Source organism: Chrysemys picta, chromosome 3 (genome assembly GCF_011386835.1).
Source record: "Chrysemys picta bellii isolate R12L10 chromosome 3, ASM1138683v2, whole genome shotgun sequence".
NCBI classification, from domain to species: Eukaryota; Metazoa; Chordata; order Testudines; family Emydidae; genus Chrysemys; species Chrysemys picta.
Genome location: NC_088793.1, coordinates 24,954,532 through 24,977,385, shown reverse-complemented (window position 1 = coordinate 24,977,385; position 22,854 = coordinate 24,954,532). Strand labels below are relative to the sequence as shown.

At 42.6% G+C, this 22,854-nt stretch overlaps 1 protein-coding gene across 5 annotated transcripts; it reads left to right on the top strand.

Annotated features, from left to right (window-relative positions):
• On the top strand, positions 1-19,118 carry LOC101939559 (uncharacterized). Of its 5 annotated transcripts, none has more exons than XM_065587640.1 (23): positions 1-150; positions 499-569; positions 702-794; positions 2,651-2,778; positions 3,858-4,004; positions 5,130-5,201; positions 6,057-6,224; positions 6,306-6,402; positions 7,069-7,283; positions 10,060-10,213; positions 11,416-11,624; positions 12,935-13,052; positions 13,862-14,067; positions 14,706-14,823; positions 14,902-15,068; positions 15,158-15,258; positions 15,340-15,467; positions 15,594-15,644; positions 15,729-15,912; positions 16,002-16,125; positions 17,355-17,457; positions 17,940-18,048; positions 18,949-19,118. In XM_065587640.1, the coding sequence occupies exons 3-22, from the start codon at positions 791-793 to the stop codon at positions 18,041-18,043; spliced, it is 2,598 nt and encodes an 865-aa protein (XP_065443712.1). In that variant the 5' UTR covers positions 1-150; positions 499-569; positions 702-790; the 3' UTR covers positions 18,044-18,048; positions 18,949-19,118. The 5 variants fall into 5 exon arrangements, with proteins under 5 accessions (XP_065443712.1, XP_065443713.1, XP_065443710.1 ...); XM_065587641.1 differs by having other exon boundaries at positions 2,628-2,778; XM_065587638.1 differs by having other exon boundaries at positions 6-411.
• The last annotated feature ends 3,736 nt before the right edge of the window (positions 19,119-22,854 follow it).

Below are 22,854 nucleotides of genomic sequence, written 5' to 3'. Positions count from 1 at the left end.
TAGCAGTAACATGAAAAACCCCTGGGGAAATGCTACATAACTGCTCCAGACCTAATGGCAAAACAATAGGATCTGCAAAAATTGCTTCCAATGGCCTGCTCCAGGTGTCAGCGTCTCCTAGCACACTAACCTCGCAAACATCTAGCTGTGGTGAGTTCCTCTGTCTGCTGTTCCTCAACAGCTCATACAAGAGGATTCAACACCCCTCCAGCCCCCAATACAAATGCCTGTTTTCTGAATCACCGTGTGGGTCCAGGAGAGAGCGGCTCGCACTCTAGAACAAGGCCCAGCAGCAGCTCCCCCCTTGCCATCCCTAGGGTGGCTCTGCCTCCAGGTGGAGCATGCCAGAGAGAGGAGGAGCTTTTTGCAATCCAGGGAAAGCATGGAGACTGCAGGCAGATTGCTCTGCAGGTAAAGGGACTGTGATTCCATACCCCTACCTGCCTGCTCTTTCTGGTCTGTTTGCTCTATTCACCCCAGTGCCTGTCTGTATTGCAGAGTCTCACTGCTCCTTCTGTGGCTCCAGCCCGGGCTAGGGAGGACTCGAGCGGTGCAGGCAGCTCCCCCAGGTTGGTGAAATGAGACAACAAGGGATTGTCACAAACATTTCCCTTTTCTCTGTGGGGGGAGAGGGGGCTAGGCCTTGGTGTGCCTGCTCTCTAGCCCCCCGTGGCTTTTCTGTTCCTCTGCCCCCACCCCAGGTTTCATAGAGAGCAGCTGCCCTTCCAGGATCTTTTGGGTGAAACTGGACAAACACTTCCTGCAGGGAAAGTTCTTCAGTCTGGAGCTCATGGGTGAGTAGCAAAGTGGCAGATCTCAAACCAGGAGTAGACTGGGGAAGTTCTCAAATTGCCTCTAAATTCAGAGCCTGTGCATTAGCTGCTGAGGGACTTGCCCTTTTAATGTTAGCTGGTGACTTATTTTAAAAAGCTGGCAGGATGGTGGGAGCAGAGTGATGTGATTTACCAAGGGTCTAATAGCTGTGGCCTTGGCCAATAGCTGTATAAATGGGTGCAACTAACAGCTATGGGCACCTTCTCCTTTGTGCCTTACATCTAATGTAACTAAGAAACTGGGGGAAGGATGGTCCAGTGGTAGGCCCTTGTGCAGGGCTTTAGAGACCTGGGCTCAACTCCCTACTCTGCTGCAGAACTTGGGTAAGTCACTTAGTTTCTCATCTATAGCTAGGGACAATACTACTTCCCTACAGGACAGGGACATGTGACATTAAAGATTGTGATGTGCTCAAACTCTCTAGTAATGGGGGCTATAGAAGTAGCGGGCATGGCAGCTAGTTAAACTGTGTCTACTAGAATCAGTGTTTCTCAAATATGCCCACTGTGGCCGCATGCAGCTCACAGGGGCTTTTCCTGCAGCCACAGCCTCCTGGGCTGTGATGGGGCAGGGGGAAGTAGTGGCCACTCCCCCTCCCAGGTGCTCCTGGATATACCACCTTGGTGTTGGTTTCTGGGGCTGCCAGTAGGGGTTGGGCCCTGCCCCCCCTCTGGAGACACCTGGGGCAAAAACACTAGAGGAGTAGCTGGTGAGTTCCCTACCTTCCTTCCCAGGGGCAGTGGGACTCCGCTTCGGGCTTCAATCCTGGGGTGGCGGAGCGGCAGGCTCCGGCCATGAGACTCCAGCTCTGTCCTCCAGCCATGGGGCTTTGGACTCTACCTCCCCACCACTACCTCCCTGGCCCCCCACTGCCTCCCCTGACCTCCCATCCAGGGCTTAATTTGTCCCCAAATTTGCCAGGGCTGAGTAAGTCTGCTGTGAAAAGTGATACTTGTATGTTTGTTAATATCACTTTTCACAGCAGACTTACTAGCTACCAATAAACAAATTACAATGCTTTGGATGTGTATATTTATTTTTTTCCTAACGTTAATTAAGTAATTTAGGAAATATTGTCAGAGCAGCCACCAGCAAGAGTTGGTGGCCGCACTCTGAGGCCACCAAATAATTTGTTCTGAAGACTTATTTGATTCCTATATCTAATCCTAGACTAAATTAGCTCCTTAATTGGAGGAATAGTCAACTCTCTGAATGCAATGTTACTAAATCTACAAGTTATTGGAACTGAGGATCAGTCAGTCACTGATTAAGCCCTTACAGCCTATCGCACTAGAAGAGACCTATCTCTAGTCCATATCCCCTGCTAATGAGCTTTCCCTTAGCACTTCCTATTCTTCAAACACTTGCCTGGTCCTCCAACTCAAAATGTACCTCTTATCTGAGCTCTAGAATGCTGCACTCTGTCAAACAGAGATAAGCACCTAATTTGGGTGACTTGATAGAAATACTAAATATATTTCAGGAAACTGTCCTGAATGGCTCCTCAAGGCATCTGAGGTACAGGCTGCTATGTATAGAGAACTAGGCTCTAAAATAATGTAATAGGTGAGTCTTGTGAAAGTATAGGGTTGTCACATTCACCCTAATGGAGTGGTCTTATTGGCTTCTTAAAGGAATATGCTGGCTTGACCAATTTAGACTTATCTTCTGAATGGGGGTGAGGGTTGTAACTCTATCTAAATGTCACTCTGAAAGTGTGACCTTGATGTACCTGAGTCAGATGAGTTACTTAAGCTTTTTCCACCTACGTTGTGTTTCTTGTCAATCACTAGATGTGTCCTTTCCTTGTCATTAGACCCCTCTGGTGGCACAGTTCTGCTTGATGAGCAATTGGCTGCTCGCTGTGGCTATGTCCTGTCAGAAGATGTGTGGGGCAATACTATCTTCCGGGCTTCTGTGCTTGGCTGTCATGTGGCAAATAAGGTGAGTCCCAAAGCCTACCTGGAGGCTTGGTCTCCAAACAGTTGCTATAGGAAATGCAGCCTGACCACATAAGACTGTGATGCTATAAGACTTCTCAATGGGGTATGATGGGAACATGAGAAGGCGTGCTGACTGCATGGAGGAGAGAAGATTGATGCCTCTGCACGCCACCGGGGGGCCGGGTCAGTTTGCCTGGCCTGGGATTTCCTCTGCCCCAATAAAATGACACTCCAGATTGTTGTTGCTAACTGGCTGCCAGTTCAAACTTGTCTTTGTTGCTGCTGGGGAGTCTTGAAAGTCTCACTGGAAACCAGTAGACTTGTGGGCATCTGCTGAAAAGGCAGCATCCATAGCCTTATTCTAGCCGACACTTACTGGCTTAATTTGAGTGGTATTGTGCCTGCTAACTCACGCCACCAGGTGTAGGTTAGTCACAGGCTTGTGTGATTTAGAACCATAGTAACAATGAGGGGATGAGTTACTTGCCATACTTGGGCTACAAGACATCACCTGCTTAAGTACTTGACCTAGAGCTGGGAAGTCACAGAAGCCCTGAGCTCAAGTAAAGTAAAATGTTCTGGTTAGATCCCATTCTGCTATAAAACAGGGTGAAATGGTGTGAAGAATAATGACTAGCTTTGCAATCTACTAAGATCTTTGCTTAAGTGGACTGTAAGTACTGATTTCTGACAAAAAGGCCTTTCCGTAGATGAAATAGAGAGAGCTATCCCAATGTAAGAAATACTATGTGGTGATGAGGCACCAGTAGTATTTATCTTGGTGAAGCCAGTTGAGGTAAATGCCAGGTGGGGGTTATAGGGTTGACCATGACTGGCTCCATCCAGATAAATACTACCAATGCCTCATCTCCACTTGACAAGTGCAGTGAGATATGATCCTGATGTAAAAAAAACCCCACTCTTTTCAGTGAAGGCAGCCTATGACTAACACCAATTTTTTAAACTGTAACTTGCTACAATAATCTGAGTTTGTGGCAAGAATACTAGTTAGTGCTGAAATCTAATAAGTCCTTTCTTAAATTACTAGAAAACTTACCTTGTGCACTCTGTTTCTTCTAGGCAGATGAATCGTTTTCTCTTACTATAAACATAAAGGTGTCCTCATCTCCAGACATGAGGCAAGCTGCAACCTACACCTACCCTATGCATTGTACATACACTCCATGGGCTCCAAGAGAAATTGTATGTGAAGAAAACTATATGGAGGTAACTTATCCATCAAAAGCTAAAACATTGAGGCTCTCTGCAAATCAATGCAATCTCTAAGTTAAGACGGGTATGAGCAGTTTAGTCTACCTAACAATATCCTGCAGTAAGGGAAAGCTCTCAACTTGAGCAATAGGGACATCTGCCAATTTCACATATGTACTAAAGACCAAGTGCATCTGCCAGAATGCTTACTAATAGATTAAAATATGTAAGGTTCTCTACCTTGGGTATTCCTGATCTGTGACTAGTAACACTCAATTACTGCTGGGAATGCTGTATTTTGTGCCACTGCAGTGGGAATCGAAAGCCTCATAAGTATCTCTGTTAAATCTCCAATTATACAGGGCGGGGAGCCTTAATGCAAAAGTGCTGCAACATCTAGTAAAAACCTGTTGCCCCTCTTGGTTCAGGAATGGTAAAGTTTGGGGGTAGGCCCCTTTATTTTACAAGACTGAAATTCTGGTGCATCTCAGGGATTTTATCAGCAAGGAGGCCAACGTCCTGCTGGAGATGTCAGACGCTATGTTACACGCATCCAACTGCCACAGTAGAACCTTGCACCAGTTCCAAACATAAGCCAACTTCGTATACCTCCTTTTATGTATTGGTCACATAATTATCTCAGGGGCAAGGCTGCAGCGATATAGTGAGTCTTCTAGGACTTGAGATTGTTCAGCCTCCTCCTAAAATATCTGGTGCCAATGGTGAACGCTACACTACACTTATGAAGTGGCAGCAATTTACTACTACTGAATCCAAACCTTGACTTCCTGTATGGTAAGTGATGGTTAGCATTGCATCCTGGATGTTTAACAGCAAAAGCATCACACGTACTTTGGTTTAACTGACTAGATCCTGAGTTCCAAACTCATGCTGTCTTCTACAAACCCTTGCTGTACTCTTTAAAACACTATAAAGTTAGCCCTCTCCTTAAGAACACACAGTTCATAGTAATCAACAATTGGCTATGAAGATTGTCACTAACCTCCTGTAAATGTAGCCTGATCATATGTTCCATGTGTAACTGAGACACTAATAAAATTCCTCCAAAGCTCCCTGCCTCCTCGATACCTCTAAAAGCATGCTGCAGCTCATGTTTGCCCATCTCTGCTCTACTTCCAGGTGTCGGTGAAGAGTGATGTTCCTGCAATTTCAGACGATGACACTGCAACGTGGCTGTCCGCTCTGCCAGAGGTATGGAGGAGCATGTTTTCTAATGGCTTCTCTTTAATCTCCATCATGGTAAATCAGTGGCTTGGGTGATGCTGCTGTCATTCTTGGCATCTGGCTCAATCTCTGTCAGCCTAAAAGCTCTATTAGAAATGCGTATGAGGCAGCTCTGCCTCATATCAGACATAGATGCAAATCAACCTTCCAGGAGAGGAAAACTTTCATAGATGATAAGGAATACTGAGCAAATCACAACATGCTCGCTAGACTGCCGGGGAGAAAAGTGGATGCAGTAACAAAACATGGCCACTTATTATAAATTGTACTCCTTAAAGTAGTCTGGCATTTGATCTCTAGGCTGCTCTAACAGTACTAGCACACACAAGTAGTCAAGTATCAGAGGGGTAGCCGTGTTAGTCTGGAACTGTAAAAAGCAACAGAGTCCTGTGGCACCTTTAAGACTAATAGATGTATTGGAGCATAAGCTTTTGTAGGTGAATGCCCACTTCGTTTCTCAGTGACCGGTCTATGGGCTCAGGCTGGTCCCTGAGATCTCCCTGCCACAGTTTAGGAAGGCAGCAAGCTGGTCCTTGGTATCAAAAAGGTTGAGTCACAGTGTCCTAAAGCACTAAGGGCTTCTTAATTGTGGGGACTCTTTCAGGGCCACAGACATAAGCTTCCTCCAAAGGTAAATACAATATGGCTTCTCTGAGAGATGCCTGCAATCGCTGCCTTGCCTTCATGTAAGGCATGTACACTTCTGGCCTGGGATAGGCTAGCAGTGTCCTCAAATGCCACTTCCATTAGTCTAAATTTTAATGGCAGAATAATTTGGTCACATGTCCACCTGTATCTCATCGAACCATGTTTCTCTTTCAGGTTCAAAAAGTTGAATACCAGGTATGGCAACTGATCTTTCTTTCTCCTTCAGGGAGAAAGAAAATAATGGTAAGCGACGCAGCCAAACTGGGTTACAGCTTCAATAATACGCTGGCTCGAGTGTTCCTCCGTGCTCCATATTCCACTAATGAATCTAAACTTGCCGTGGTGAGTGGTAGCTCTTGTAGTGGGACTGAAAGGCACTGTTTCCAGTCTCTCTCTAGCAACAATTTTTCTTAACTTTCATAGGTTAATGGTGTGAGTATGAACATAGTCAGTTCCACTTCTATGTACAAGCAGAGGTGGCTGCTTCTGTTGATTGACACAACTGTCTCATGTCCTATCGGTAAGTATCACTTCACAATTTACCAAGCGTACCAAAAAATAGCTACTTGAGCAAGCTAGTAGAAAACTCTTCCTTTGGGCCTAGCTGCAGCTGGCTCTTCAAGAGAAGCAATGTAAAAACAAACCTATCCTAGATGTGCTCCAAAGTACGATTTGCTTAATTCATTTTCTCATTTCTCTCTTATTCCTATACACACCTTTACACAAAGGCAATAAGCCATCAAAAAAGCTACATCAGACTGTCCTGCAACTGAGTATCAAGACCAGAAAAACCCTATTTCTACCACTGGGCCAGGAGTCATATTTAGATAATGCATATGCAGAGTTGTAACACCAGCAGAAGGTGGGATTTCTTGCATAACATGAAGGGGGGGGATGGAGAGTGGATTTAAGAGGGAGTGGATTTAAGAGGTAGGTAACTAACATGGTTAGTGGGTATCTTTGTAAGAAGGTAGTAACTCATCTGAAACTGATCAGACTACTTTGAATGCCATACTTCCATGCTCTAGGATGGCCATAGAAGTATCTGGATGGAATGGGTTGCGGGGGTAAAGAGGAGCAGGAGGGGGTAGCAGCTGTTGTAGAATGAAGCTCAATCCTGTTTCCTTGGAAACACAAACTCTTGCACTGAAGAATGGTTTGATTTTCTGGTTATCTGAATCAACAGATGGCACCAGCTTCACTGATACTGCTATAACTTGGACTGTGCCAAGCATTATCCCTACACTAGTGCCTCAAGAACCCACCTTCGTGTCCAAAAACATTTCAGTGGGAGTTGATGGCCAAAGAATAATGCACCCTGAACAGAATTATATTCTGGAACATAACAAGACACACATTCAAATGACTATCCCCATTGGAGCAACTGGGGGCAGATTAAAGGTTAGTGAGAACCTATCGTAATTTAACACCCTCTGGAGACTAATGGAGGAGATCAGAGACTTCCGAACAGTGGTCAATCGAGCAGTTGCTGGTTGAGATGGGTTGCATGATGCTAGCTTCTTCACGATATTAAACTGGATTAAAGGACTATTAAAAATATACTAAGGGCTCAAGAGCTCTCTCAGCTTGAGCAAAGCTGGGGTGCGCTGAAGAAAGGTAACAGGAAGCCAGTCAATGATTTTTGATTGCCTGCCCAAATATAAGTTTATGCTGAAGCTGCCCTCTGATGCTTCAAGTGCAATGCATATGATGCCAGCAAAGAATTTGCCATAGCAGGTCCTCACTCTTCCATTCCCCCAACTGCCCTCCTCATTCTGCTGGGCAGCTGGGAGCTGATGTAGAAGGCAAAAGAGCCAGCTTTTCACTAGCAGAGGTTCCCCTACATGGGACTAAAAAATATTTAGGATTGTTTTCAATACTGCTGTGGATCCACAGAGGTGATAGAGTTGCTTCAAAAAGGAATCCTACAAAAAGTGGAAATGTGGACTAATTGCTTAGGAGGAGTACCAAAGAATAGCACAAATATGTAGAGACAAAATTACAAAGACTAAGGGACAAACCGAGTTACACTAATCAAGGGATATAAAAGGCAACAAGAAGAGGTTCTTTATATATGTTAGAGAAAGTGAAAGATGAAGGAAAGTGTAGGTCCTTTAGTTAGCAAGAAAGGAGAGCTACTAACTGATGACATCAAGAAGGTTGAGGCGTTGAATGCCTATTTTGGGCCAGACTTCCGTTAAAAGGTTAACGGTGACCAGATACTCAGCACAATTCATACTAACAAAAAGGGGGAAAGGGATGCAAGCGAAAATAGGGAAAGAACACATTAAAGAATATTTAGATAAATTGGATTACTCAAGTCAGCAGGGCCTGATGAAATTTGTAGTAGGGCACTTAAGGAACTAACTGAAGCAATCTTGGAACTGTTAGCAATTATCTTCAAGAACTCATCTAGATGGATGAGGTCCCAGAGGACTGGAGAAAGGAAAACATAGTACTTATTTTCAAAAATGATACAAGGTTTAGAAAACCTGACCTATAGGGAAAGTTAAAAATACTGGGCATGTTTAGTCTTGAGAAAAGAAGATTTGGGGGGTGGGACCTGATAATCTTCAAATATGCTAAGGGCTGGTGTATAGAGGATGGTGATCAATTGTTCTCCAGGTCCACTGAAGGTAAGACTAGAAATAATGAGCTTAATCTGCAGCAAGGGAGATTTAGATTAGATATTAGGAAAAAATTACTAACTGTAAGGGTCGTTTAAACTCTCAAATAGGCTCCAAGAGAGGTTGTGGAATCCCCAGAATTGCAGGTTTTTAAGAATAGGTTGGACAAACACCAGTCAGGGATGGTCTAGGTTTACTTTGACCTGCCTCAGTGCAGGGGGCTGGACTTGATGATTTCTCCAGGTTCCTTCCAGCCCTACATTTCTATGATTGATTGAGGAATGGAAGAGGAGGTGGGCCCATGAGTCCATTCATTTAAAAAATAGTCCATGCTGAAGTATGGACCCGTGGAGTAATAGTTCTTGCCTTCAGAACACTTTCCTCTCAAGCTTTCTGTTTGCAAAAGATCTGGATCTAAAATTTCATATAGTTAACAAGAATTATCTTGTTAACAGTCTCTTAATGATGTATTCTTGCTCTGAAAGGGCCTATCCAGGAAGCAAGGGTGAGTGCAGAATTACAAAGCAAGAGGAAAGCAAGAATGTCTCCCTTGGATAATCTGCCAATTTACTATTCTGTCTCTGTGGCTTAAAAGACCTTGCTAACCCTCCTTGCTGGACTAAGCAGCTCTTAGAAGTACAGACTGACATAGCTTCACACCTTACACATGCCATGCATACAATCTGTGTTTTAGGCATCTATCTTGACTTGCACTGGATTCTGAAAATCATCATTAGAATGACGAATTGACGGGTGGGTGGGTTATTACCAAACAAATATACATGCAAAGAATGGTTCTAGATGGCTGCAGAAGAGACCTAACAGCCTTTCTACAAGACACTATCTAAAATTCTTAACGGCTGTTATAAATTTGATATTGATGAGACTGCTAATCACCTTCAGCAACCTAACTTTGCAGTTTTCAGAGGAGTAGCCGTGTTAGTCTGTATCAGCAAAAATAATGAGGAGTCCTTGTGGCACCTTTAGAGACTAACAAATTTATTTGGGCACAAGCTTTTGTGGGCTAAAACCCACTTCATCAGATGCATGGAGTGAAATATATAGTAGGCAGGTGTGTGTGTATGTATATGTGTGTATATATATATATATAATATATATATATATATATATATATATATAATATGTATGTATTTATTTACAGCACATGAAAAGATGTGCTGTAATATATATAGCTACCTACTGTATTTTTCACTCCATGCATCTGATGAAATGGGTTTTAGCCCATGAAAGCTTGTGCCCAAATAAATTTGTTAGTCTCTAAGGGGCCACAAGGACTCCTCATTGTTTTAACTTTGCAGTGTGTCTGTAGGATACAAACTGTCTTGGTGCAAGGTAACACAAGCCAGTTCTACTCTGAAAATGATGGCCCACCCTAGCAAATTACCAAAGTTAAAGGACAAAATGGAAGACATCCCTCCAATCATAATGGAGGGTTGGGTCAGACACTGTGACCTGGAGCACAGAAGACAAAACCTGCAGCTGTATCCATGCTCAATACTACTTGGTATGTCTAAAATCTTGTCTCCTAGAGCACTGTAGCCAATGGAGTCCATGGCATAATCTATAGCATCGACTTATTCTTGGAGCACACTTGGACAGATGTAGATTGGCATATGACTAAGTACACTGTGATCAAGCCCATCACTACACCTTTCATGCCTCGAATACCAACAGTCATCAACAGTAAGTCACTCCTCTGGCTAGCTCAATAATAAGATGGTGCTCATCTTTCTTTTGTCTCTGAGTTATTAGTGTTGCCTCTGCTGTGAACTTATACCAACCAAAATTCTTCACTTAACTGGGAAGTTTAATTTAGTTAGCTAGCTAGCTAGCTGTCAGGTGACGTGAATGTCTAGATCTAAATCTTGATAAAACTAAACAATTCTGTTACATGCAGATACTTCCTTATGGTTAAGATCTGCAAATAAGGGGCAAAATGGAGACTAATCACTAGGGATTTGATGCGAGTTGCTGATTAGAACACCAGATTCTGCCACTCTAAGGTCTTGTCTACACTAACGTGATAAATTGATCTAAATTACTCTATTTAAGCTATGTAAGTACATTGACTTAAGTCACGTAAGCTTAGAACCACTTACAGCTGTATCTTCACCGCCCTATGTCGACCAGAGAGTGTCTCCCGTCAGCATAGCTTCCGTCTCTTGTTGAGATGGAGTACTGAAGTCGACGGGAGAGCACTTCACCAGACCCATTAAATTGACACCGCTGCATCAATCACAGCAGAGCCGATTTAGCCTGTAGTGAAGAAAAGCCCTAATTCCACCAATGTTTTCCATTGAGCCTTTAAGTGTGGCCCAATGGGAAAGATCATGCAAAGTGTGACTAACCAACTGTAGGGAAAGAATGTCTGCGGGATGCATCAAATGAGGAGGGATGTCTCAGCCTCCCAACCTCACGCCTATAATCATTACTTTTGGAGTAGAGTGCTTGCCACTCCGTTTTTCAAAAGCTCATCTCTTGTTACATCATTATGACTTGACATCTTTATAGTTACCTGGATAATTTATTTTTTAAATAAAAAAGATGCTTTAATGTAGTAGCACTACCTTATTACATATTCCAAATATCTGTTCAGTCTCGATTCCCTGCCTGTAACACAGAGATGTCATTGGACTCTTATAATAGATCTCTAGAAAGTAATTACACTTACATTCCTTCAAGTGTGTGTTGTATATTTAATCTTCTATCGCTTGGGGTAAAAATTCCTATGTAATCAGAGTATCTCAGACTAGAACATTAATAATAGAGCCATTAAGAGTTAACCTCTAGATAAGCTCCCTTGAGCACAGCAAAATGGGAGGCTTCTAACTGTCCTACAGTAATAGATAAGCATTTGCAGTAACTATATGCTATCAACCTAACAGATACTCTTCCAGAGAAGAGAACATTTGATGTTGCATTTGGATCTTTTCTTCCTGACGTCTCTTTGGTGACAATCACAATAGGAAATGTGCCATTTTCTCCAAGAGAGGCAGAGCATCATGGGTACAAAGTTTATGAAATTACATTCCCCAATGGAACAAAGGGATTTAACTTAGAAGTGCCTTTTGATGATCCTGCTGTTCTGAAGGAGGTAAGATAAGGTAGCTACAATGTAGCACTCAGTAGGAAACTGTTCTTCCCGTCCCATAAATTTTCAAGATATTGAAACTTTCAGGACAAAAATTAAAAATCTCAAATTTTCATGAACCCCAAATGCCTCACTTTGGTTTCAACCATTTTACATGTACTATAATTTAACATCATGCTACAGCTACACAACAAGCTAGGGGTGTGATTACCAGCTCATATACATATACTTATGCTAGCTCAATGAGAGTGGTGGCATGGCTTGGCTGTACCACTTAGGTACCCAGGGGGTTCAGGTGGGTTTGCACTCAGGATGCTGCTGCTCATCCTTCTGTGGCTTCACTACTATTTATACTCACTAGTGAAAGTATGTGTATGCTAACTGGGAATCACACCCCTAGATTGTAGGGTAGACATAACCTACATTTAAAAACAAACTTTTTGACACTTCAAAAAACTTTAGAGTCAAAATTAATTGAAACCAACCCTTTCCTGCAAACAGTTCTGGGGTTGATGAATCATCATTTTAACTTCCAGCAAAAACCACTTTGGACAATTCCCAACCAGCTCTGCTATGATGTGGGAGATCATGACACATTATGACTGTCATGTGAACATGTTAGGGCAGCCATTGCTCAAAACATACATCTGGCACCAATAACCACCAACCATGCAATGTCAACGAAGGTATCACTAGCCTGATCTGAATTAATATTCTGTTTAGAAAGTCTTGATCATCTGTCCTGCCCGGTATAGGACTATGGCCAAAATGCAACTTTAGGTGTGACTAAATGACCTACAAACTATGGCTTCTTCCGATGCTTCTGTTAACAGGGATAGGAGTCATGCACACATTGTTCAGCAGCAGGATCTTATCCAATCTATTAAATAACTGCCTGTCGGGATAGGACTGCCTAACTTAGAAAAACAAAGTGATCTGTTCCTTGTCCAACAAACATCCAGCCATTCATGAACCTGCTTTTTACATAATGTAGTTCAAACTGTGACTTGAGCAGATACTAGACAGATTACAAGAAGACGTGGAAGCCTGGAACTGGGCACGTTTGCAGCACAAGTTTGTAAAAGGGCATAAGTTTAGATGGGTGATCTAACGTCCTTGTGTTTTGAAATGTGTGGTTAAATGCAAACACTTCAACACAGTCTTGGCCCAGCTCATACAGAGCTGTTATTTGAAGCAGTAAGATCAATGTCATTTTCTGTTGTGGGGAACAAATGTATGTGTGCCCAGCAAATACATTCTTGTCTGTGCTGGAAGCAAATGCTGCTGACACCTCACTCTCTTCTTTCTTTCAGTATGTGAATAGAAATGAAACAAAATATACCCTCCGTGTTAACTATACTTTAGATGTGGGTCCTGAAATGAAACCATATAATCATCCAGCAGAAATAGAATGTGTGGTTGCTGATATTGGTAAGCTTCCTCCCGTACTGACTGACTGAGACTGGTATAGTATGGGGAGGATTTTCATTGATTTCCAATGGAAACTAAATTAGGCCAATGATGAGAGCTTTTTGGAAAAATCCCACTCTATTATTGCTCATTATTGGCAATATAGCTAGCTTGCTGCTTTTCAGATGGCAGTTCTTCATTCTGTCACGTCTAATTATCTGCCCTGGAGACGCTATAAGCAATAAAAACCTAGTCATGGGTCAGGCACCACATTTAAAAGAAATGGCTAGCCAAATCCAATCAACTTTAGTATCATTGCATCTACTGGTAACATTTTTCAGATATTTACATTAGGACAAGCTGAAATCACCCAGCTTTTACATCCAGAGTAAAGTTCAACTGGCCCAGACGCAGCTCTGTAAACTCTAGAAATGGCAAAATTGCTCAAAGTAGATCAGATTGCCAAGTTGTAGGTCTTAGTAGTTGACTTTCTCTCCAACTTCTGGGTTTTACAATGCGCCCGGCTACACATCCTTCTGACTATAGTGCCTTCATCTTAGAAAACATGTTTTGAGTTGAGGTGAAAGGAGGCTGAGATAAAATAAAGCCCCACTAGTCTTACCAAAGTTGGAGTTTAGCCTGAAGTCAGTCAGGCAGTTGCTAATCAACTGGGACTTTTGGCCATGTCTTGGATGCAATACCTTGCAGTCTAAAATGATACTAGGTATCTAATACAATCTGTAGTATCAATACAAATGATTTCTCCATGATAAGAATTAATGCCGTAACTAAAACTGTATGTCCAATCTATGTCCTGGCTTCTTTCACAGAACTACCAGAAGCAGTTGGTTACTGTGATAAAGAGAACCTGTATCTAGCAGTTCCCGTTTCAGCTCTGAATCAGTACTGGAACCTGTATGTTGGTAACAAACTTCTGAATCAGCAAACTGTGCTCTCAAATAGGTATCTCCTGACGACCAATTCTACCCATCTGGTGTTGCAAGTACCTCTGTTTACTATGGGGATTATCTATGAGGTATGTAGACTACATTGTAAGGCTTTGGTATCTGAAAGATTTCTTATCAGGAAGGAAAGGCATTTCACTCCCAAGCTTGTCTTGTAATGTTACAGTAACCACTTCTAATGCAGAAAATATCAAGGGGAAATAAATTACTTTCCAATAAGTAGAGTAAACACAACCACAACAAGAGATCTGACTCCTGACCTATGATTCCACTGCATTCGTTTACCCAGTGCAATGGCTCAAGTGGTCCCCATGCATATGAAGCAAACACAAAATTGTTAGGTGTTAAGACAAATGTCCTGTCCATATTGGGTCAGGCACCATGTTGAAACATGATTCTTGCTAAAGGATTCCTGCTAACAGAGTGACTAGGCTAAAGTTGCATTTAGCCCATGTAAAAATCTAGATTATAATACACATCTAGGCTACTCTATAATAGCCAGTCAAAATGTATGCAGCTGGTACCAGGCCTAACAAGTACTAGTAAACTTGCACTTATGACCCAGGTTGGACCAGGCTTAAGTCTTCACGCTTGTCTCAAATGTTTTTTATCTTTGCTAGTGTTTAAAGTAGCATCAAACTAAAGAGAGCAGTCTCTCTCTGATCAGTAAACTATTTTCACAGGAGAAATATTGTCACTTTCTTTACAGGAAGTGTCCTTTCAGAGACTCAAAACTAGGTTTGATCTTGCACTCAGGAAAGCAAATACTTTGGAGACCATAAAAATATTCTCTGTGAGCTGCAATTTTAATTCTTCAGAATTTATAGGTAAGCTATATAGGTCTTGAGCTACAGCATGGAACTTGATGGCTTTCCTGAATCTAACAGCCTCTCTGACTTTCTTAGTGTGCTACCCTAATGGAACTGTAACAGTATCTGCCCCAATGAAGACTATCCCTTCCATTGATATGGGCAAAATAAAACTGAAAGACAGCACCTGCAAGCCCAAAGAATTTAATGAAGAACAAGCCTTCTTCCAGTTCCATGTCTCCACTTGCGGCACTTCACTAAAGGTAAGCAACTGTGAAGAGTTGATTTTTTTTTATTATTATTATTATTCTCTGAGTAAACTCAAATTCTAATCCATTTTTGGCTTGCACAGTTTGAAGGTGATCACATTATTTATGAAAATGAAATATCTTATGAGAAAGAGATTCTCCCAGCATGGGGACCACCTAAAATCACAAGAGATCCAGATTATAGGTAGGACTCCTCCTAATCACTGACTCCACTCAGTATAGTGATCGTGCCTGGAAAGTGTTTACAATAATTCTCTTATTGTAGATTGACAGTCTTGTGCTATTACCCAACAAAAGAGAGACTGATGCATATTGCTATGGTTAGCGATCTACCTACAAATGGATCCCCTCGTTTTGGCTATGGTACAATGATGTTGAGATCAAGTGTTGCAGGTAGATCACTCTTCTCCCCCCCCCCCCCCCCGTCCAGTTTAAAACATTTGTGTGACTCTAGTAGTTGTAAGCACTCTTATCTCAAGGCTTCTTATAAAAGCCCATCCTTAACTTTATCTCCTGTAGGACACAGAAGGACCAGACAAGTTCTGAATATAATCGCAAGGGTATCCAAAGGTAAGCTTCCTTCTTTGAAAACTAGGATAGTATCAAATGAGTCTTAAATTGATTAACAAAATCCCCAAACCCATTCTTTTCAAGATGAATCTTTCATGGAACTTTATGAACCAAATTTGACAATAGTTAAATCTTCCTTGGAGCCCATGTTTTTTGAGGTAGAGCTAAAAGATGAGGAACCCAATGTTGAATTACACTTGAATAACTGCTGGATGACTTGGTCTTCAGACTTCAAAAGCACCTCACAATGGAACATTACTGTGGATGGGCAAGTAGAAGTAGCTTAAATGACAAAACTGTTCATGAGAAGCATCTTGATCACTTCTAACTGTGCTGTTGCTCTAATCTCTCAAATAGCTGTGGGAACGAAAACAACAAATGTGTTACAGAGTTCTATCCAGTATCTGTTAGTAGGAGAGTGAAACATCCCACTCACTTTAAAAGACTGGCAGTAAGGATGCTGATACCTCTGCTGGGACAGGTAAGATTAAGAGAAATTAGAGAATCTAGGCTGTGAAATGATACTTTAACACTTGTATCCTCTAAACTGAGGAAATATATTTATACTGAGGAACAAACTTTAAAGTGTTAACTTAACTTCCTCTCTGAAAAGAGGACCAATTTAAGCGTCTTCAGGATAACACTGAGCTTATGACCTAGCCAGCTAAAGAACTGTTGACAGACCAATAAGCCTGACTGATGTGCCCTTTAGTTTGGCTGGTTCCTCAAAAGCCAAAATTTGCCTTGCACAGCTTTAGTGATTTAAAGTGGCACTTGCTGGAGTAAACTAAAGGGCCTGGTATGGAAATATAACTCATACAGTTTGACTTTTTTTACAGGATCAGACTCCTGGTGCTTCAACTCGGGGGGAGGGATAGCTCAGTGGTTTGAGCATTGGCCTGCTAAACCCAGGGTTGTGAGTTCAATCCTTGAGGGGGCCACTTAGGGATCTGGGGCAAAATCAGTACTTGGTCCTGCTAGTGAAGGCAGGGGGCTGGACTCTATGACCTTTCAAGGTCCCTTCCAGTTCTAGGAGATAGGATATCTCCATTTAATTAAAAAAAAAAAAAACCTCAAATATCTGGCACAAAGTCAACCAGGCAAACCAGCATGTGCCGTAACAGCCATATGAAATACCACTCAGCTCACTTGCATCTATCCCATCCCCTCCAACAGTTCACTTAAATGCCTGGCTAGTGGGGAGGGCAGAGGAAAAGGTGGATTGGCAGGATGCCTAAAATGCTAACCTGTGCCTCTGGCAAGCCTGGTGAGGGAAGGAAACAGGTGACAGTCAAGAGCTGTTCACCTTAGGATGCCTTGCCAGTAGCTCTTCCCATTCTAAACGGAGTGGATTCTAGCACTGATAGTAGCTGCCTTAAGTAACCAGGCCAAAAAACAACCTTGCCATTTCAACCTCAGGCAACATCCCCTCAACTCACTGGAAACCAACATGAGGCAATTTTGGCATGAGCTTCTTAAAAAGCAGGCAGCCACACCTGGCACTACAGATTCAGTTTCTGTACAGCCTCTGCATGGCTAGTGGGTCCTGTCTCAACCTCTTTCATATAAAAAGATCCTTAGCACAGAAGTAGAAATCCAATGCCCACTCTGATAGACGTGGCCCTTTACAAGTGTAGGTTTGGTAAGTGGTAGGTGAAAAGTAAAAGCAAATAGATCCCATACTAACAAGTAGTTCTCCTTTCTTCTCAGGTGCACTTGCACTGCACAGTCACAGTTTGCTCTCCTCCTAAAGTATCATCTGGCAACATTTGGACCTGTGGAGGCTGGTGTGACCCTAACAGGAAGAGGATGGGTAGGTTTACACTGGGGGTATTTGGCCATGCTTAAAATACTCTGGCTAGATTTTTAAAGGTAGCAAGGTGCCTAAATAGCTTTAAAACTCTGATCCTCTATAAAAAGCAACAGAGGGTCCTGTGGCACCTTTAAGACTAACAAACAGAAGTATTGGGAGCATAAGCTTTCGTGGGCAAGAACCTCACTTCTTCCAAGTGTGAGGAAGAAGTGAGGTTCTTGCCCACGAAAGCTTATGCTCCCGATACTTCTGTTAGTCTTAAAGGTGCCACAGGACCCTCTGTTGCTTTTTACAGATTCAGACTAACACGGCTACCCCTCTGATACTTGATCCTCTATACTAACTGACTCCTGTGACCTTGAGCTGATAATGTAAAACACTAATACTTGACAACTTCAGAATCTCAGTAGATTTAAAGCCAGTCGGACTACAGTATTTATGGTCCTTTATTCTGTCAATAACAATCTTGTAAAACTTTCTAGATCAGCACTCTGACCCATATTCTGGTCTCCACGGTTATGTACTGGCTGGGCCAGTCTGGATTGTTTATCCTCAACCAACTGAGGAGAAAAACATACACGACTAAACTAGGTGAGAACATTGGGGCTTATTGCCTATATTCATCTATACCAGGGGTAGGCAACCTATGGCACGTGTGCCAAAGGTGGCACGCGAGCTGATTTTCAGTGGCACTCACACTGCCTGGGTCCTGGCCACTGGTCCGGGGGGCTCTGCATTTTAATTTAATTTTAAAGGAAACTTCTTAAACATTTTTAAAACCTTATTTACTTTACATACAATAGTTTAGTTATATATTCTAGACTTATAGAAAGAGACGTTCTAAAAACGTTAACATGTATTACTGGCATGTGACTCCTTAAAGTAGAATGAATAAATGAAGACTTGGCACACCACTTCTGAAAGGTTGCCAACCCCTGATCTATACAATTTACAACTGGCTCGTAGCCAAACAAACATGGAACCTCAACATTTTCAACTAAGCTTCAGGCCCAATTTACACAATATCCCCATTTAACTGGAGTAGAAAATGCCACTAAAGAAAAAGATGTGTACATTTAGACAGACCTCCCATTTTAATGGAAGAGATATCTTAATCCCCCAGACTGAATTGAAAATGTCAACCTACAGTTTCTTCTGTCTCGGTGAAGGACTAGCTTCATACAATCACTCTCTCTAGCAGCCAGAATTCACTGATCAGTTGATCTACATGTGTTTACAATAGGGTTTAGAGACTCTGAATTTAGTTGGCGCTCTACTGTGCTAGGTATCGTACAAACACATAGTAAGCTAGCCCTATCTGTTCTTGAAGGTGATCAGAACTATGGCTTGCTAGAAGTGAGACCAAACTCTCGGACTCAGCACTGCAAGACTGATGAACTGCAACTTACTAGTATATCAAGTGTCATGTTTCCTCTACTGGAGAGCTCTACAAAAATCAAGCAACAAAATAACATTTTTCCTCTCTTCCAGATGCTGACACATAAACTTGCTGTCCACTGGACTCCTCGTGTGTCTGATCATAGCTGCTTTATTATTACTTCATAAACTGATTTTCATGAAGTATGAAACATCAGCTAAAAGTATTGCTTCAATACACACAAGCTATTGTAAATAAATAAATACACAGAACATGTGCCTAAGAGGATCCCCACGTTTATGGTTTGTTCCCTGTTAAATTTAACAGGCTGTGCTCTCTTCTCTCAGTACAAACTCTCAGCCTGGATACTGATGCATCTAGTGCTGGCACAAGCTTAATCTAAACTAGATACTCGAAGGAAGGGGTCTCCCTTTCCTGTACCTGTCAGTGTACAATAACAGCAACTGTGCAAAAGGGAGAATGGATTCCTATCATCACTAAAACACCAACTCATCCACTGTCAAGTTCTCTAGAGTGTGTGTGTGTGTGTGTGTGTGTGTGTGTGTGTGTGTGTGCGCGCGCGAGCGAGCCTTGGATCCACCTTTAAACTGGCTGTCCAGAAAATAAATCAGATTCGGTACAGGCTGCAACTACTCTACCAGTTGATATTCCCAGCTCACGTTCACATACTCTAACTCTCATCAAGCTAGTGAGAGTGTAAATGGCAATGTAGTTAAGAAACATGGGCAGCGGCAAGCAGGACCCACCAGTTTCAGGCTGTTTTGTACTTGACAGGCCTTTAAGTCATGCCACTCCTGTTTATGCTATTTATACTCATGCTAGCTCAATGTGTATGCAAGCTGGGAATCATGCCCCTACATCACAGTGTAGATGTACCATCTGACTAGTTATCCTATAGCCTTTATAGCTGACCACTCTGACGCCCTCGAGAGGCTGGGGGGAGACTATGCATTAGTTGCACAGAAGCTTTTCCATGCAAGTCTGCTCTTCATGAAGCAATGAATCAGACTTTGAATCATCCTAGTATAGGATCAGACTCCTTCACTCCAGTGAGAATGGGAAGTAGCCCACCTCCATATTTTGCAGAGGGGGAGCAAACTCTGCCTAAAGTCAGGCAAGGACAAAGGTCCTGTAGGGAAAACCAGCTACACAATGCGAGAACTCCATCTGCCCTGCCATATCGGAGGGTTTTCCTCATATACTATAGGCCCTCTTCAATCTCCAGTAGGAGTGGGAGTCTTGGCCTAGCGCTGAGTCAAGTCTCCTTTCCCATAGTCTCACTGTAGTAAAAAGTTCTGGGCAGTATTGAGTGAAGTGTTGCTTTCCTCTGAAGGGTGGCAGCTGCTGCTGTTCCAAGTAGTAGGCATCCTTCAGACTCGAGAGACCATGGGTATGCGCCCCTGAGAGGTAATGAATTGGTTACTCAGTTGGTTTTATGGCAGCCGCGGCTGAAGAGACCCACTCGAGAGAGACAATCTCTGCTGCATCTGTCACATTTAAAGGTGATGTTTCAACCCTTTGGGCTCTGCCTTCTGCAAGCTCTTTTCTCCTCTGCTAAGCTGGACAGCTTCCTTGCATAACTCCAGAGACCTTTAAGTTCTTGTTTCCAAAGGCTGCGGTCCTGAGTGCGATCTTCCCGTTGGTCCATATCCATGTCCATTTCTTTGAGGTCTCGCCTGCACACACTCTTGAAATGTAATTTTGGGTGTCCTTTGGGTCTTTTTCCAGATGCCAATTCACTGTAGAGGATGTCCTTTGGGATGTGCCCATCATTCATTCAGGACACATGGTCAAGCCAGCAGAGGTGCCTCTGTTTGAGGAGTGTTTGCATGCTGGGTATGCTGGCCCATTTGAGCACCTCAGTGTTGGTGACTCTGTCCCTCCAGGAGATTCCAAAGATTCGACGAAGGCAATGCATATGAAAGCTGTTGAGCCTCTTTTCCTGATGAGCATATAAGGTCTATGTCTCACTCCCAGACAAAAGTGTGCTGATAACACATGCACGATACACACAGATCTTTGTGTGTTCTGTCAGTTTGTTGTTTTGCCATACCCTCTTGTTCAGTCTAGATAGTGGTGTGGGAGCATTTCCTATGCGGATGTTGAGTTCTGAATGGTTGACCGTGATAGTGGACCCCAGCACAAGAGTGTTGCCCTAATGAAAAAAGTGCGTGTGATAAAAGCAGCCATTTTTAGAAAGAGAGGAATTGCCAAACTGTCAAACCAGGGTCCACCTAGTATGATCACCAACACTGGCCAGGACTAACTTTTTCTGGGGAAGATGCAGGAAATCTCCTTGCAGGGAGATGTGGGATAAGCTGCCTTCTGTAAAGGTCTCATCCTAAGAGGTTAGACCTTTTCTGACCCTCTCCATTTTTGAGACACAGGACCAATATTGCACACACTATTCCAGAGCAGACTCAACGAGTAAGTAATGGTATTATTCTCCATCCTATTGTATATGCATCCTAACATCTGGTTTTGTATTTTTTAATTATAGCTGCACTCTGAACAGGGGTCTCTGAGGTATCCATAGTCCTGCACAGATACTGTTAATTTATCACTCTGTAAGGCTTGGGTTAAAATCTTTCCCTCCAAGGTCCACCAACTCTGAAGTTCTTTCTCACTTTCTGAGTTTAAAAAAGCAGTTGGGAGAGGAAAACATGCACCATAAAGAAGCAAAAAAAAAGGGGGGGGGGCACAAGCTTAGTCATTTTTACCTTTAATGTCCCAAGACTTTCCATTTAGAATGACTGATTCTTTTCAATCCATCTACTATGATTGCAAATCTCTCTACCCTCGAGCTAGGTAAGAATAAGAGAAGTTAGGGTATCATTTCACAACTTTCAAAAGTTATTTTTCCTCCATGGGTATCCTGCTGTTAATTGAATTGTCTGACTGATCTCACACTTGGTAAGGCAACTCACAGCTGTTCATGTATTTAGACCTGCTTCTGTATTTTCCACTCCATGTATCTGATGAAGTGGGTTCTAGCCCATGAAATCTTATGCCCAAATAAATGTGTTAGTCTCTAAGGGGCCACAAGGACTCCTTGTTGTTTTTGCTGATACAGACCAACATGGCTGCCACTGAAACGTTTCACAGCCTAGATTCTCTAACACCTTTGGCTTGCTGAGCTGCAACAGCATCATTGTGTCTAACTTTCTTTGAATGTGGAAGTTTAGTCCCTGCACTAGAGTTGAATGTGTGAGGGCTGTACCAGTGCTCACTCCCTTCTGGGAAAAGTTAACTCCACATCAAAAACTAGTGTAGTAGGGTACTACAGAGGTCCACGATCTTCCTCTTTTCCATGTCTCTGATCCAACAAGAGATGAGAAAGAAATGATTGTTCCAGATACTAGAAGAAACAAAACATTCTGTACTGCACTGAGGGGATCAAACACTTCTATAAGTTTATAAGTAGAGAATCATTGGGTGAGAAGCTTCTTACTCATTGTTGAGATAATCCCAGTCCTGGGGAACAGATTTAAATGGAGGTCTGCTAGTACAGTACCCTGGCCAATGTGACGCCTGCCTGAGGGAAACAGGCTTTTTTGGGCCTGTAGAAAAACTTGGAGAAGAGGCTGTGAATTATTAATGTCTGAAACGTTCCTAGCCCGGAGAGACCGTACCAATCCAGGCATGTTAGCAGCAACCACCTGTTGGATTTACTGGTGCAGCACCATGACCATGAAAGGCGAACGCTTAGCCAGGGCTCTAAAGGGAGCAGCCAGGATCGCTTCAGACATTCTACAATAACTTACCATTTTCAAGCAGAGACAACATCTAAATCTGGTGAAGGTGTAAACCCGACCGTACCATATACCTCTGTATAGTGTATTGTCTAAAGATTACATTGTGTTCATTTTACAAGTTGGGAGAGATTTTCTGAGTTACATCTGGCAACATTAAAAATAAAATTTTACTGTCCTCTGCTATTTTTATGATTCATAAAGGAATAGGAGTAGCAAATATTTCAAACCAAAGGAGAGTTATAA

Coding starts and splice junctions, on each gene's coding strand:
- LOC101939559 (XM_065587638.1), top strand. CDS start 383: ATGGAGACTGCAGGCAGATTGCTCTGCAG. Junction 2,779..3,857: donor GCTGTCATGTGGCAAATAAG/GTGAGTCCCAAA, acceptor TGTTTCTTCTAG/GCAGATGAATCGTTTTCTCT. Junction 16,126..17,354: donor TGATACCTCTGCTGGGACAG/GTAAGATTAAGA, acceptor CTTTCTTCTCAG/GTGCACTTGCACTGCACAGT.